The sequence below is a fragment of the Antrostomus carolinensis genome, unplaced genomic scaffold, assembly GCF_000700745.2.
Source record: "Antrostomus carolinensis isolate BGI_N321 unplaced genomic scaffold, ASM70074v2 scaffold3485, whole genome shotgun sequence".
Lineage (NCBI taxonomy): Eukaryota > Metazoa > Chordata > Aves > Caprimulgiformes > Caprimulgidae > Antrostomus > Antrostomus carolinensis.
This window is the reverse complement of record NW_010315530.1, coordinates 57,165-74,656: the sequence shown is the minus strand read 5'-3', so window position 1 is coordinate 74,656 and position 17,492 is coordinate 57,165. Positions and strand designations below refer to the sequence as shown.

The 17,492-nt window shown below is 40.3% G+C and overlaps 1 protein-coding gene across 3 annotated transcripts in view; it reads left to right on the top strand.

Annotated features, from left to right (window-relative positions):
* The first annotated feature begins 702 nt into the window (after nucleotides 1-702).
* Nucleotides 703-17,492, top strand: part of VMP1 (vacuole membrane protein 1) — a 57,820-nt gene continuing 41,030 nt past the window's right edge. For 2 of the 3 annotated variants that reach the window (XM_029084956.1, XM_010167970.2), the window contains exons 1-4: nucleotides 703-805; nucleotides 3,129-3,264; nucleotides 5,350-5,440; nucleotides 7,664-7,774. In XM_029084956.1, the coding sequence (XP_028940789.1) occupies nucleotides 730-805; nucleotides 3,129-3,264; nucleotides 5,350-5,440; nucleotides 7,664-7,774 (414 nt within the window). In that variant the 5' untranslated portion in view covers nucleotides 703-729. The remainder of the gene's footprint in view (nucleotides 806-3,128; nucleotides 3,265-5,349; nucleotides 5,441-7,663; nucleotides 7,775-17,492) is intronic. The other variant, XM_029084955.1, reaches the window with a different exon arrangement.

Below are 17,492 nucleotides of genomic sequence, written 5' to 3'. Positions count from 1 at the left end.
GCTTCCAATTATTGCACTATTTACCCTCCTGGATAAGGAAAACCACAGCCGTTCTGCACTTTTTAAGGCTGATGTTGCTAGAGAGAGGCTAAACCAGCAGGCTGAATGTACACTTTGCAAAGAAGCTTTTCATCAGAGAGCTCTCTTCCATTGAAGAGTTCACCTTTTCTCATTTAGAGATATTACACTGTGCAAAACATAAGGTGCAATTCTGTATCTTAGTTACCATAATGAGGGCTAGTTTTTTTTTTAGACTGTGAGGTTTTTGAGGTCTACTTGCTATTAACTACCTGGAAGCTTAGTGCCAGAGTAGATGATTTCTAATATGAGAATAAAATCTTAAGTGTGTCTCTCTCAGGATTGGACTGAGGTTTGTATGAAGCTCTGCTGTTTCTGGAGCCCAGACAGTAGGCTGATTTGTAGAAGGGATTGTTTAACAAGCTTTTGTTCAGTTGTTAGAACGGGAGGAGTTTTGTCACTTAAGTGAAAAATTTAGATTTATGGAGGTGGAAATGTTTTAATCTTTGTCATTGTGGGAATTGAATCACTTGCTGCTATTTAATGGTGCAATGCAGGGTAAACGTGATTTGGATTTGGAGACGTGCTGGATGTTTGCCTGTATCCTGTGACTATGGAGTAAATGGACTCTCCATAACCAGAAGTGGAATAATATGATGTTTTTTTGGTTTTGTTCTGCTGTTAGATCCCCATACGTGACTGATCTATGAAATGGCAGAGAATGGAACAGACTGTGACCAGAGACGCATAGGAATGATCAAAGAACAGCACAATGGAAACTTTACAGGTAGGTGGAAAATGACTGGATGTTCTCAGCTGCTCAGCTCGGTGTGTGAAACGGCCACCACAATGCACAAAAGGGATTTACCTTGGTGCATTTTGTGCCCAGATAATACAAAGGGCCTCAATGTCTGAATCAGTCTTGGAAATTTCAGTCCTCTCTAAATCAGAAGTCTAGAGGATTTATGTGTTGTAAAGCCACAGAATGGTTTTATGCTGTATATTTCCATTCAGTTTTCTCTTACACTCTTTTCTCCCATCAAAGTTCTTGTTCTGTGGTTCCTATCCCTGTGAGCCCTGTAAAGGTGACCTGGGTACCAACAGGGGCTGCAACAGGACTGAGCTGAAAAACTAAACCATGTTGGCAAATTCATGGCTGTAGAAATGAGGCTGCACAGCCCCACCCTTTGGCACTGAAAAGCCAGTACTTGGTAATAAAAATCTGCTTTACTCTGGGAGAAATCCAGTTATTAGTCTCCCAGTTTCTAGCTTTTCTGTTGACATTTGGCTTCACTATCATATATCAGTTTCAATGATAAATTACTAGCAAAACAGTTAACTACTTCATCTCCTGTCTTACCTCTCTTTTCCTACTGGTCTGTCTGAAATAGACTTGGGTTGATGTTTAGGACTCATGAAAAATAATCTGAGAATGTTTGATGAAGACCCTTGTATGACTGAATTATGTGTGCTGTGTAGTATAGCATAGAAATGATGATCATCCTCGTTTGTTTCCTGTCAGCTTGGAATGTGCCAGTTTCATATTTAATTAAGTTTTGCAACCAAGTGATTTCTCAAGTTGTATGCAGTCTTACAGCATTGTCTTGTATGACCTTCACTAAAAACAAAGTAATAAAAACCAAGGTTGAAGCAGTTTTATTAGACACATTAAGTAAAAAAAAAAGAAGAATAAAAATTCTTGATGCAATGAATGTGGCAAGATTTAATGAGGAGCTGTATGTGTATATATGGAACAAATCAAAGCCTTTTACTTGAAGGCTGAAACCATTCTGTAACTCTGAGGGAATGTGGATGTTATCCAGTATTTGCCATTGGAGGATTTCTCTTAGTTCATCTAAAGCAACTGATGATTACAGCTAATGAATATGAAATTGAGTGGGCTGTGTGACTAACGAGGTATGCAATTTCTGTGTAAATACAGGCATCTGATAAGGCAGCATGTTTCAATTACTGGAATAAGACTGAAATAATACATCTTGAGTTACAATATGCTGGAGTTTCAGATTAGATTAATATTTTAAATGCAACAGTTTTTCACAAATTTAAAATTTATGACTATTATTGCAGTGTTTTAAATGTATGCAAACCAGAATACATGTGTTTTGACTTTGTGTAGTAAGTGATGTTTAAACAAGTACAGTGTCTGTTTGGATAGAAGTTATTTTTGTTTATTTTTTTTGTTGTTGTTTTGTGATACTATTTTTTTCCTCTTATTTCAGAATTAATTTTCTTTAAAAGCTTAAAAATTATTACCACCCATTAGCTTGACAACCTTTGAACAAGACATTCTCATCCAAAAAATAGCTGAGGTTTTTATGAACCTTGACTGTATAGTAAGTGCAAAATAACACCTTTATTAGAAGAACCTTTCTATGGTATGTAGAGTGACTGGTGTTACCGTAGCGTTGAGCTCTGCATTAGAACCAAATCACTGCAGTTAAAAGCAACCCAGTGTACATCAGTCCAGTGAAGGACTGTGGGATAAAAGCAGATCCTTTTCCTGGGAGCACTTCCTGTCTGCTGGGCTCATTCTGGAGAAGCTGAAGAGCGTGGCAAGGCTTAACCATAGCCAGAGGATCCTGACTGGGAGGAGAGATGCTGTTATCCGGTTACACGGTGACTGAAGTGTACAAAGAGCACGTGTAATTCAATCTGGTTTGATTGGAGAAGTCTGAGAATAGCTTTGGAAGAGAACCAAATTCAAAAGTTCAAAGTGAAATGTGGTCTCTCTAGTGGGTCAGACAGTTGCATTTGACCTAATACATTAGCTGATTTTTAACTAGTAGTGCGGTACCTTGCATAAAGGCTGAGAGATATGCCAGGCTTTTTGCACCCTGGGCCAGTTAGATTCCTGAATGGTTGTCAGATAAATGGAGAGGAAAAAAAGCCACCTTAGTTCCTTTGCTGGAGGTTACATGATTTCTGATGCCCTCAGAGCAAATGCTTTGTGATGAGTAGAAAAGGTGGCTGGGAGCTCACATTAACTTCCTCACAAAGCACCAAAAAAAAAAAGTTGGTATATTTTTGAGTGGGATAGAATCTGAACTGTCAGCCTGTGCTTTTACATTTCTGTTGCTTTTCATTTGCAGATTCCTCTTTGTTGAGTGAACGGAAGCGAAGGGAACGACAAGAGAGGTTGAATATTGTACTGTGGAGACAACCGCTTGTTACCTTGCAGTATTTTTTCCTGGAAACTCTAATAAACTTGAAGGAATGGACCATAAAGTAAAGATCATTTCTTTAACTTCTACTAAGCATTCTGGGGAAACCCATGCTCTGATTCAGTAGGTCATTCTGACATCTCGCTTTCCCTGGTGATTCACAACTTGAAAATTCTTCTTTCAGAAAACATATTTGTTTTTGTACTTGAAAGGTGGCTACTGGAATATACCACACGTCTAGCTGTGTGCCCAGACCTTCTGTCTAAAGTACAGGAGTGTAAATACAGTCAGGGGTCAGTGGAAGAAAATTGCAGACTTCCTTTCTGAAGAGTTGAACGTTCCAATTTGAAGGAGTGGGACAATGTTTAGGGATCCTTGAGGCAAGAGATGCTGCAGTGTTCAGTACTGATGCGTTAACCTGTGTGTTGGTATCGCTGAGTGATCTTCACATGGTCAGCTAGGGCAGGGTTCAGGCTTACGTGGAACTTGCAGTGATGTTTATGACGCTGCAGAGAGGACTTTGCTTGTAAGCTGTGTGGTCCCTTTTGCAGCAGGTTTAATTATTTATTAAAGCACTTTTCCCTAAGTGTTATTTACACACTGGATAAAATGGGCTTTTATTCTGGTTAGAAAATTTGCGTGTAGCAGTCCTAACATCCCTGACCAATGCTGAAATGCACAGTTACTTCTTAGTGCACTGGGCTTGAGAGGGTTTAGAGTGCCAAAAGGCAAACATGAGTCAAGTTGGCAACTGAAAAAGACAAGAGTAGCAGCCACCGTAGTGCTTGTGTTGGTAACTGGAAGCCCCCCAAAATAACCCCAAAACCTACTTATTTTGCTATGTGCATTCTTTCAGCTGTCATTGGAATTGTTTATTTGAGAAGTGTTTTATCAGGTCTTAGGTTAGCCATTTCTGACAACCTCCAAGTGTTTATTTAAGCCCAGCAGAAATAACATTTGAGGTCTTATTTTAAGCTGACTATCACCCTGCTTTCTAGACATCAGATTCTGTTACAGGTAGCACTTGCATCCTCTGTTGTGCAGCAGATCTGTTGTCTAGCGCTGGCACAACAATGTCTTTGCAGAAAATAACATGGACTATTATAAGCTATTGAGACCTCAGATTGATTCTTAATGATATCCTGTGTTCCACTCGAGTAAATAATGATTTAAGTTATGACAATCAATTGAAGATCCAATTCTCATACTAATATAAGCAGCACAAATTATTTTTAAATTAAAGGAAAGTTAGTGACTTTTTTTTCAACTTGCTTAATAGGAAACATTTGTGACTGTTTTCCTGTATTATACACCTTCTATTTCTATCTCTTTTGATCTGTTTAAACAGAGAAGTTCGTAGTTTGCTATTTCATGTCTGAGAGTTGTAGGTGATGCTAGCACTTGCTTTTTATATCATTAGGTGACAGTATAATAGTGCTTCCCAGAAAATAATAAATGTATTTGCTAATCTGTGTGTGGCCACATGCACATCAAGCAGAATGTGTATGTAAAACTAAACAGGCACAAAAGCAAAACACTTTTCTCTCCTTACTGGAGTAGTTTCCTAGCACTTCATAATTAGCTAAAATGTATTTATTAGACTTTGAGCTGTTAGGAGAGATATTAATTTCAATAGATCAGGGGGACCAAAATAGTGTAAAGATTTGTTCTTACTGTCACTGTGGTTCTACCCACCAGCAGGCAGTTTGAAATTAGCACTTCTGTATTCCACCCACAGCTCGTCCCTTGCCCAGGGCCAGTGCCTGCTCTGCACTTTGCTTAACCATGGATGTTGTTGATGGCCCCGCGACTGAGACTGTCTTGGCTGCAGGAGCTGAATATTGTTTTCAGATTGTGTTTGTTTTCAGACAGTTACTTTGTTTTTCTTTATTTAAAAAAAAAAATAAAATAAATGCATGACTGAGCTTTGATCTCACTTGACAGTGAAGTAGAGCTTTTTCCATAAAGAATTTTATAAAGATTCCCCAGATATTTTCTTGGGAGGTTTATTCTTTTATAATAGCAAACTTTTCAGCTGCCATTGTCCCTGCTGACTGCATCCACGCAGACCCAGTCTACAGGCATAACTAAGTTACTTTGAAATGCGTGCTAAATTATGAAAAACCCTAATTGCCATTTGTCTTTTAAGATTGTGGCATCGGCGAAGTATCTTGGTGTCTTTTTTACTGACGCTTGCAGTGCTTACAGCTACGTATTACATTGAAGGAACACATCAACAGGTACGAGGTTTTCAAGTTACTTTCCTTAGTGACTAATACTTCCTGTCCCTGTGCTAAGGTAAATAAATGTGCTGGGAATTGAATGGGATCTTCATGAATTGGTAATGTTTCTTTAGAACTCCACTCACTAAGGATATCTGTTTCTCATGTCATGGTTCCTCTCCGTTGTGTGTGGCTGAGTTGCATTTTAGAGATGCAGAACGATCAGCTGTATCATTTGATCTGTTCTGTTGCATCTGTAGGTGCAGGTGTGCCACTTCCCATCCTTTTCTCGATGAGCACACCACCAATACCACAGTGCTCCCTCACATCTGCTGTTAACAAGCTTTTAATAGTGGTGTGAGCTCGTGAGATGTAATGGTGAACTGAATCGTGATAGAACTTCGTGGTTCCCAAGAAATGTTTCTCCTGCTGCTATGGAGGGGTCTTGTGAAACCTATCCCGTGCTAGATAGGCATATATCTAGATGTAAAATGGTTTCATGGTTCAAATCTGGTTCTGTGATGTTTCTCGTGCTCCCATTGTTTTAAAAAGATTGTTTTAAAACATTTTTTGTGCTTTGGAGTACATGAAGATTGATGCTTTTGCATTCACTTGAAGTGTAAGCCATTGTGTAAGCATAAGGTGATGGTGTTGTCTACACCTTTCCTCTCCCCATTTCTCCTTGAGTTTCAGGTTTTCCCTGAGGGCAGACAGCCCTTTTAAACCTTGCAGAGCATTTTCTTGTGCAGTTGAATCGTTTTACTGCTCTGACTCCAAAATCAGCAGGTTCCCAGTTTCAGAGAACTTGCTTACATCTATCCTGCTGTGGTGTGTCACTGGCTGCCTGAGGGACATGCAGGTCTAGAACAGGAACCCTGGCTTCCCAGGATGAAAACAATGAAAGGAGTTGCTTCAGCTCATCACATTCTTGCTTAGTCCATCCCATGCTTGAGACCTAAGCACTTACATGCAGAGCAAGTTGGTAGATGGTAAATCAGTGGCCTGTTCCTGATGGATTAATAGCTTTCTGCTTCATTAAAAACCGCCCTGGTTGGTGGCCGTGTCAGTGAGAAGGCCGGAGCTTGATGCAGTCAACACTTGTCACTAGATGGCTCTTACAAGCTGGTGTTGAGGCACATGGCCCCTGAGCTGGCTGCCAGGGCTTGGCCCAGCAGTGCTGCTCAAGGTTTCCTTCAGCCTGCTGGGAACAAACCTGTGGCTCTGGGACTGGCAAGGGGAGCGTGACCTGCAGGGTCCAGCCAGTGCTTGGAGCTTTCTGTTCTGGGGGGGGTCTCAGTTGTGTGCCAGGAGGTTTTTGTCCATCCTGCTTCCTCCAGAGCTGCTTCCCTGAAGTCCGTGTGCTGCCAGTGCCTCTGTCTGTCTCTGTACCATCAATGTCCACCTGAACATGAGCCACTTCCTCCCAAAAGCATACTCAGAATAGTGAAGTATATTTTGGGGTTTCACTTGCTGTTTTCAGGACTTTTTACACCCTGACAGGCTGAAGTCTGGTTAAGACTGGTAAACTTCATCCTAGAGCTGTTGGTTCATGGATGGTATAAATGACACCTCTTCTTGGGGCTGTGGGACAGACAAGTTGATGGCCTGGCTCATCCTCTTAGTATTGCTGTCATAGCAGTGAGAGGGACATACTGCTTCCTGTTTCCTCAGCTGGACCTTTTTATGGCCAGAATTTGCTGTAACTTTCTCATACCCCCTGACTTACATGGGCAGCACACAACCAATATTTTAATCTTTTCTTAAAAGTAACAAACCTGGTTATTCACTGGTCTGAGATAAAACACTCAACTGAGGAACTGGGAGCTCAGCTAATTCTGTTCCTTTGTTTAACCTCCTCAGGCAGTTCCCTCATCTGTCTGCTCCAGGGGAGTCTTACTTGGGCTCCAGTAGACACTGTCTGGGGCTCACTGCCCAGTGCTCACACCTGGTGTGCCTGTTCTGCATTTCAACCCCTTACTATTTAACCTGAATTTTTCATCTGCCTCCTTGGAAACTTGCTGATTCTAACAAGCGTGGGCTTTTCTTCTGGAAGTGTGTGATTTTCTGTATGTGTCTGTGCTGTAAGTGTAATAAATTGCAAACAGAAATATCTAGGAATCTATTTCATTTATCATAATCCAGGTAACTCTCTGCATTAGGTTGTAGCTTTAACTTTCCCCTAAGAGATATCACCATTCATGTTTGGTTTTTTTTTTCTCTTTTGTGACTTTTCTTTTTCAGTATGTGCGGTATATGGAGAAAAAGTTCTTCTGGTGTGCCTACTGGGTAGGATTAGGCATTCTGTCCTCTGTTGGACTTGGAACAGGTCTCCACACCTTTCTGCTCTATTTGGTAAGGATATTTCCAATACGATATTATTTCTGAATCAAGTATTTTAATTGTTGCATATTTTTAAATCTTGGAATAAAGAATATTCCCTAAGTGCTAAACCTTAAGTACTTCTGAAAGAAAATAAATACTTAGCATAATTCTTCTGGGCTCTAGTGAATGTTATTCATATTCTATACTTGTTTTAGAGTTTGTATGCTTTATGTTTGTTGAATTGTAGATCCTCACTTTGAAACAGTGAGTCAAAATCTGCAAGCTCTATCCTCTAATTTCCTGGTTTAAATGAGACATTTTCTAGTGCGTACAGCTCAAATGTTTCCATTTACAATTTTTCTTTTAGTAGCTTAAAATGATCATTTTTCTAGCTGAAATTGCTGAAGTAGACAGCTGTTTTAAAGCTCCATCTGTATTAATTTTGCTTTGAAAATAATAGCAAGAAAAATATTTGTCTACAGAGATAAAATAGTATCTGTTCTGAAAATTTGCATGGTGTTGTTTATCTCAACTTAGCTAGGAAAGTTAGGGAAATGTTTGGGTGTGTTTTGCTTTTGGCCATTGGATTAGTTCCTTGTTTATGAAACCACTGTCCTGGATTTAAGAAAAGGATTCATGGCCACAAAATAATTAAAACCAGTTTATGCAACAAATGTCATCTTGTATTTGGAACAGTTACAGATGTTTACTTTCAGAACTGCTTTAATCATTAACAATAACACAGAAAACACGACAAGAAACAAGAAACTCATGCTTTTCCACACAGCAGGGCAATGCCTGTTGGATCGAGTGGCATCTGTACGGGCTGCATTTGCAATAGTCTCAGACTTACTCTTAGTGTAGCTTCTTTCCTAAAGACTGTGGAGGCAGAAAGTACAGGAGAAGGGAAGGTGTTGCTAAACAGAAACAAGTTTATGCATGTGTAGCCTTCTAGGCAAAAATCTTGCTGTCAGTCTAAATGACTGGAAATGGAAATTCAGTAAAGCTGATGAACATAGTGTCTGAACATTTTTAGGTGACACTGACTAGTGCTTAGACAGCAGTGAATTGACAACATACAGATCTTCCTCACTTGCAGAGGTGATGCTGTTAATAGATTAGGGACAGTAAGAGATATGGGCTGGACAGAGGGAGGATCAGTCCTGAACCAAGGTGCTCTGCCTCGTTGGAGAGGCAAACCAGCTCTGAGGGATGTGTGGAGTGGAGTCAAGCTCAGAAGCTCAGCTCACGTTGGGTTCTCTCCCAGCCTAAGGTGGGAATGACAATGCAGCAGGGTGGGATCACCAGCTGTTCAGCAGGACAGAGAGGAAGGGAAAGGAAAGCAACTCCAGGTTTGCTGCAGAGATCAGTTGGTTATGAATTAAATCAGCAAGTGAGAAACAGTTTAAATTACAGATTTTAATCTCGTTCTGCTGTTTATATATTTTGTTAGGCTGTCAACCAGTGAGAGTCAACGTAAGATTTCCTCTAACCAAAGTTTTCACATATTTAGACATTCTCTTCGAAGCAGTTTGGAGAGCTTATCATTCAGTTCCTATTCTTAATTTTTACATATATTGTGTCAAAAATCTAGCAGATAAGAAAAGTCACGCACCATTTCTGAACTGTATTTGACAGTGGGTAAGGTTTCTTTCCAGTACATTGATCTGACACAGGGTAGCAAGAGTGTTGTCATTTTATACCCTAAGCCACTCCAAGATGATTTTGTCACTTAAAGAAGTCTTCATGAGACAGCACCACTTTTTTTCCAAAAGAAGGTGGGATGAATTGACCTTTCTTTTACTCTGAAATTTAAAAATTCAGATGTTTAAATAGTTCTAAATTACTTTAATAGAAAATAAATTAAATTTCCTAACATATCACTGAAGTTTTCCATTGGACTATGCAAACTTAGTGGCTTATCAGTATATTTATGGTGTATGTATAGGAGATGAACAGCCTTCCAAAGATTACAGGGAGGTGCATCACCTAGGAAAAGAAATTTAGTTTAATATTATTAGTGAATATATTTATTTGGAATGTAAGGGGCAAGGTTTCACATAACTTTGTTAGGGGAAGAAAACAGACAAAATAGATGACACTGAATAATTAGAAGGTGGTTACAGAATAAAATGTAATAAACCTGTACTGTTAACATTAATGTGTAAGGCTACAGGAGGAATACTTGATTGCTTTAAATATGTGAGACAGATAAGCATGTTTCTATTACACTGAGGGAATTCTGTAAAGGCAGTCAGTGTGGGAAGAAAAAGAAGCAAAGAGTCATTTTCTTTTCTCCTGTGCAAGATTTAGTGATTAACATGGACTGTAAATGTAGGAGAATTGCACGTACTGGGCACTGAAGGCTTGTCTGACCCTGAGTGGGTCAGAATTTGGTGGAAGGAATCTGGCTTTGATGCCACTAGATGGCAGTGGGAGTGTAAAAACACAAGCTCGTTGTCCTAACAGCCTGTTGCCATTTTAAGTACCTAAACGGTTAATATTCTTGTCAGTACAGCTATATCAGCAATATCTGTATGCAGTATACTATCAGTGGAGTAATACACCCCTTGATATCTCCTCTGTGTGAGCCTACACCTTGTGAGAAAGAAAATGTGGAGTACTAACTTAAGACTGTTGGTGCCACTTTTAAAGGGTGAATTATTTCAGAATAGTATTCTAGATTTAACCCAGCCAGAAACAACACAATTAGGAGCTGCAGCTTTCAAAAGAAGGAGTTTTAAACTATTTTTGCTTTGCTAGTTGTACAGCAGTTGCCTCTAAAAGTAGAAATAGGATAGAAAAGTAGAAATACGATAGATGAAGCAAGGAACTCACTATATAAACTTTTACATTAATGTATATCTGCTTTCCAAGTTCCATATACTTTGATTTTGTTTCTTCATTATGGTAAAACTTATTCTTCTATTGATTAAAAGAAATGAAAAGTTACCAAACAACAAATCCTCTTCTGCTTTAGTGCCTGGATTTGCTGACAATAGAGAATAGACTCAGTAAATGTTTTAAAATTGCTTTTAATTAATTGCTCATTTAAAATCTGTATGTACAGTGAGATTGTTGGGAATGCAATTACATGCTCAGAGAACAATGCTCTTGGGCCCACCCATGCGCTGCTGAGCTCTTGTTGATGCTTGCAGCATTGTCTCTGCCGTGAAGGGGTAGGAATTGATGGCATGTAGGCACCTGTTCAGACAGTGTGCCTGAACTTCCTCAGCTGTGACACAGGTGCATCTTTTTTAAACCTAGCTCCTCCATTTACTGCAGACAGCTATTTTCCTGTCAGACTGGTCATGAGCACAGCCTGTGAGCTGGGCAAACCATAGATGTAGTTATGCAATAGATACAGTACATGCCTGACTCGGGATGTTTGCTTTCCCTGGCCTGGTTTGCTGTTTTTTCCAGTGTTGAAAACTGTCATTTGTCTGGATTCTTCAGAGCATCTCTCACCAGCTGCTTTTTTGGAGCAGCATGAATTCAAGTGCCAGGAGCGATCCTGGAGTTAGATGAGAAGAGATTACTTGGAAACAGTTTGCTTAAAGTAGATTTTACAATCTAATGCAGTCTTGGTTTGGGGGGATGTTTCTGCCCCTGGTTAATATCAGTTCACATCTGATTTGGATCTTGCTGGTCAGCAGCACATTCTTGCTGCGTACATCTCAGTCTAGGAGGGAGAGGTCAATTTAGATAGTCTGATAATAGGCTTTTCATTGCTATTTCTGTGATTCATGAACTTCCTATATATTACAAAGCATCTGAACATTGTCTGCTGTCTTGGTTCCTGCTTCCTTGGTTGTAGCCAGCACTAAAGGTAAAATTTGACACGGCTTTTTGGGAAACTATTCTTGTGCTGCAAATTGGCACCGAGTGAAGGGCTGGCACAGAGCAGATCTTCAACACAGAAACAGGGAAGCAGGCCACTCTTCCAAGAATCCTTTTTATTCTGACACTTTCAAAACAAGTCTGCTGGCTTATTTTCCCAAAGCCCATTAAAGGTTTTTCACAATTCTTTAAAAACAACACTTTAAAAATAGTAATCACGATGTGATCTGTAGGAAATAAAACTGTTATGATTAATGACTCTAAAGACCGGTTTTAGCAGCGCACGGCTTTTTTTTCTTAGTCCTGAGATGTTTTCTCTTCTATTGGTGGTATATTAAAATATAAATGGCATGAATCACCTGATTACCAAGAGAAGATGACCGAGGGTAACTCGTCAGGAATTTCTTGCATTTGTACATCTTGGAGAGGTCTGTCTGCTGCTGCAAAATGAAATGAATGAGCAGCCGGAGGGCACAGGCTCCGGCGGAGCAAGGGACGCTAGATGGAGTCCTTGGTTGGGACCACACCACCACTGCCATCGTCACACAGCGCTCTGCCTCGTGATTTGGTTTCAGTTCAGCTCTGGCAAATGGATTGCAAAAGATGCGGCCGAGGCAAACGAAATCAGCTTGGAATTGATGTAGAATTAATGCCTATCAAAAAACCTCGCGCGAGGAGCGGGTGATAAATGTCCCCTCTGTGCATGGTCTGTTATAGCCTGCAGCAGTGGGAGATGAATGGAAGCGAATTCCTTACAGGTCAAAAGTGCAGAGCAAGCTTTGGCTGATTGCATTTGTTTGTGTTTTTGTTTCTTAAATATGAATCTCTGCTCACTTGCTGATAGAGCCAAGTGGAGCAACTGCTGAAAAGGTTTTCAGTGGTGGCCGGGCTGTGGACTAGCACAAACAGGAAACATGAGGTACCAGAGGAATGTTTTGTGTGCGGAGGTCACACAAGAGTTTGAATTTTTTTTCAGAACTCTAATATGTGGGTTTGTCACTTGATTCTTACTGGGGTGTTCTGTAGCCCAGTGGAAGAGAGCATGGCAATAATTTTAGGCTATGAAAAAGAACAGAAAACTGCCTTTAAAGAGAAGTGAGCTGAAAAGACAGTGTCCTTAGTGACAGTGCTGGCTTTAGAGAGCCAGTTTGGGTTTATCTGGGCTGCAGAGTTCAGTGTCTCGCTTTTGTTCTGAATTGGTTCCAGGGTTTGGTATTGGCAAGGGGTCGGTCACATTCTGGCCTCCTGTAAGTGTGGTAGTTTGCAGCTGAAGTGAACTGTGTTTTGGCCTTATCTGAACTAGTTTAGGTTTAGAATGTGAAGATAAAAAATCCAGACACCTTGTGCAATAATGATCCCATTAGCTTTAAAAAAAAAAAAGAAAGAAAAAAAAGTTGTTAATGTAAATAAAAAGAAAAAACCCAAAACAACCCTTTTCCTGCCAGGACTGCTGAAAACTTTAAAATCAAACTTAATTCCTTTTAGTTATCTGATTCCAGGAGCTGAGCTCATAAGGAGACTCATGATAAAATTACTAAAGTGCTTCTAAAAAAGAAAAGCTCACAGAACAGGGCTTACTCACTTTTCTGAAGTAGACAAAATAGTTTTGAAATCCACAGAACTTACTGTAATTTTTTTTTTCTCCATTTATTTACTTGTGATTTTAATACAGGAATCTTTTCATAGTGATTGTCAGTTTCAGGAGAAGTTTTGCTCTTTCCATATGGATCATTCAGAACTAGCGTGAGTAACCCAGAAATCTCTGGGTTCTGTGTGTAAGGGAAAAAGTGAGAAACAAAAGCTGAGCTGCCTCAGCCAGGTGGGAGGGCGTAGCTGTGCTCCCCTTCCCAGCACTGAATTATTTTTGTGAAGTGAGGTGTTCACTTTCAGTCCATATTATTCTTCAATTCACATGTCAACTTGCAAGCCTAAAACAAATTAAATAAAAAATGGTCCTGTCTAATATCTGTGCTCAGATTACTGCTATTGACTTGTTAAGGTAGTTGAAAGAATAATACATGGTGGGTGCAGAAGACAAGAAATTAATTCTAAAGTAGGTTGAAATGGATCCTGTTTGTGTGAGGGTTGTTTGTGACTCTTACCCTCTCATTTGTTTCCTTCATGCCTTTAAACCTACTTCCTCCAGCTGTCCTAAGCTTTTTACAATGAACTGAAACATCCTGGAATACTTGAATCGACATAAAACTTAAAAAAACCAAACCAAAACAAAAAACCCCAAACCAACAAACCTTTTGCTAACCATCTTTTGACATGAACTCCTGCTTATGGTCCAGGTGGTCTCAGTTATGCTTGAAACTGCAGCATTGATATTAATAATGCACTGACGGTCTGGAAGTGTCCAATGAATTAAACTGGATGCTGCTGCCAAATTCATTGTGTAACCTGGGTGTTCCTTAAATCTTCTGGTGGCTTGCTTGCATTTAAAAAAATCTGAGATTAAAAATGTTTTTTTTCAAGGAGAATCATGTTCATTTGGAGTCTTAGTCCCTCTAAGCACACCCGGTGGTGTTGTGTGTGTCAGATACCAGTAGGTATCTGCAGAGAATAAAACCAGCACCGCTGGTTTAGATTGTGCTGTGGAAGAACAGTCCCTTCAACTGCTGCAGCTCAGTCTGGGAGATTGTGAGCTAAACCCCGAGCCCCCAGTCTGGTGTGTTAACGTGAAATTGATGGTACTTGAAGTTCTGCTGGGTGCAAGCCTGGCAACTACTGAGCAGACGCTGCTGGTCCCACTGTCCTGCTCCGAGGGTGGTAACCTCTAGCGTAGGGGCTGGTGGAACAGCTGGAAGCAATAACCTCCCGTATTGCCCCACCATGAGTTGCTGGACCTCATGAGTCAGAGCCCGAATGGTGTGACTGTGAGTTCCATAGACGGCCTCCAGCGCCGCTGAAAGCGGTGTGCAGTGTACGTCAGTGTCTGGGCCGTTTATCTAAAGCTGGAGCTGTGGCAATAAACAGCCAATGTGAAGCACGTCCATCTGTGCAGGATTAGCTACCTTACTTGGACTTTTCAGAAGTTCACAAAATATTGATGTTGTATTAATATTTAAACTATATTGAGCATCTTGGCCAGCTGTAGTGATTTGAACTTGCACCGAGCTGAGGAGTTAGGAAGATGATGGTTACACCTTTTTCTTCCTTTGGAAGGTTGATGGACTTTACCTCGTAGATGCTGACACCCTGTTTTCATTATCTGCTCATGACTTCCTCGTCGCTGGTTCTGTGTCTCGTAACTGTGCTGGGAGGTCACGTTAATGCTTCCTCCTCATTTGCTCCCTTGGAGTCTCTGCTCTTTTTTCTTTTTTAAATGCACAGCCTGAACTTTAGACTTTTCATGTCACTGCTTCCTTGAACAGGCTGGAAATAACGATAACAGTGCAAGACGATCTCTAATTGGAGACGTTGGAGACGTTGAAGCCAATCGTTGCTACTAGTGTCAATTTGGATGGATGCTGTGATTTATTCTTCAGAAATAAGAAGTGGGTGGCTAGGGAAGAGCAAGGAGAGAATGCTGACAGATTATTTTTGTTTTCTGTCAGCACCAGAGTATAAACTTGGATTCTTCCAATTGTGCCTTTCCCTGACACGAGTCTGTTTGCTCCTATAGAAAGCAGCGTGGGCGCAGCCTTACAAAACGTCTGCTTTTCATGTTACTCCCCAAAGTAGCAACGTGGCCCCGTTATGCGTGTGGTGGTACCACGTGTCTGCTCCCTCGGTGGTTCTTGTTCAGTCATATTCAGAGCTTGTGGCTCATCGTTTGGAATTTCCATCAGCTCTGCGCTGTGGGGCAAAAGCTTGACTGAAGTGGGAATAGAAACTTGCTAACAGACACATGATTGTAAAATTAATACGTCGCTTGAAATGCTGTGGCAGTCTGCTAAAACTAGCCTTGACCACTTGATGGATGTTTGTGTCACTTGAGGATGCTCTAGGTACAGGATCCTTCTTCATTCTGAGCCCTGTTTTACAGCCAGCCCTGCATACCAGACATTATATAAAATCACGAGACGTTTTAATCTTGTAACACAGACAGGCAGACTAGATTGACATATTTACTAGCCACCTCCAGATCAAGCTTTTTCCTCTTAATCACAGAGTCGTTTTCTTTGTGGGTAGTTGTCCACTGCTCTTGAAGATAAAAAGGATGCTGTAACTTGGTGTTACTTTCTTGAGAGGTGTAATGACTTAATAGATAAGTATGAGATGAGTCGCAGCCTGGGGCAATGCTCGCAGGATTTTTCCCATGAGAAGCAAGCTTTTGTTTTTCCAATTTATCTTAATCAAATATAGCATGACATGTTTCCCCCCTGTGGAAGGGCTGAGTCTTGAACCCAGCGTGAAAAGCAACGTATCCATGGAAGAAAACAGATTTTTAGTGCATTAAGTTCAGCAATGAGTTCAGTGTAATATTTCTCTTGCTGGCAGACATATCACTTTTCTTTGTGAAATGTTTCTAATTTAGAGACAGTCTAAAATTATATCTTCCCCAAATATTAAAGGTTAAAATTAGATGTAGTTGTTCTTGTGTTCATGTCACTTCAGCTGAGTGGCTGTTCTGTGAAGGGGCATGTGAGAAACCAGCGCTCGATATGGAGTTTGTTTATAGCTTGAATCATGTTCACAGTGTAGGTGCACAGAATGATTAATAATGTGAAAATATGATTCATTTTTAATTGGATATTCAGTCCTTTTTCCTTATGGTAAAGGCTTTTCTGTTGTAACTATTATACATATCAGCATGTTTTTAAGGATTTTAACTTCTTGATTTTTTTTACATGTGCCTGCCATCTTTTTCTACTTGCACTGATGTATTTCCAAGCATAATTTATAGATAAAAAGATCATGCTTTCTAGAAACTTCATAATACAGCATTTGAAGTAACTTTTAAGGATTAGCAGTGTCTATTCTAGCTTGGGTGCCTTCAATCACTGAATTAAAACTTCTCTGAAGGCCTGTGAGTTCAAGAGTTCGAGGTTACCTTCTATGAGACATCAGGGTTGTGTAGATAGGGATTTCCAAACTCCCTATTGCTAAAAAAATAGATTTATGTTGAGTTGATCTTGATGACCAGATCTTGTCTCGTTTGATTTGTAAATTGTACAGATATTTCTAACAAAATCGCATTCCAGCCTAACCACAGGCTCCTTCTGGTCGTTAGTAGGGGCAAGCAAATGTTTCTCACCCGAGTCAGCAGAATCTTTCTCAATTTCTTCTCTGTTAGCCCTTTTTAGTGCCTCCTGCAATTTAAAAGAAAAAAAAAGTCACTGGAAGAGGGTGAGGGAAAGACAGTTGGTGTTCAGGATCTTACATGCCTTGAATTTCATCGACTCTTCCTGGTTTGGCAAGCAGCATGTCTACTAAATCTCCTGCTTTTAGTATTTGTTGTCTGGTGTGACAAGGTTTGAAGTAGTTTTGCAAATGCCCTGTTCAAAGGTAGAGCTGCAGTTAGAGTCAAAGAGGAGGTATCTTAGAGGTTTTCCTAAAATGGTGAAATAAACTGAGCTATTGCAGAGAGGCAAAACACTCTGGAGTGTTTACTGCGGCCCCACGCGGAGAAGGAGGAGGAGAGGGTGGAGGAGGTATTATTTGCAAAGAGGATTAAAAAATTGTATGAGAATTAATCCTTCTGGCACAGGGAGGAGTTAGAAATAAAACATCTGAGTGTATATTGAGTGGGATTTTCCAAACGTGGCACCTAAAGCTCATTTGAAGTTGGTTCCCTGTTCCGTTCAGAGTTGAACTATCACTGTTGCTAAATATAAACCAAAATGGCACCTCTCTTATGAAACATCCAGCGACCCTCCCACTCTTCCTCCCCTCCACCCTCATTGCAACCATGGTCCTGTGTAGCCAACTGTTGTTTTGAGGTGCTTGGTAACCACGTCTT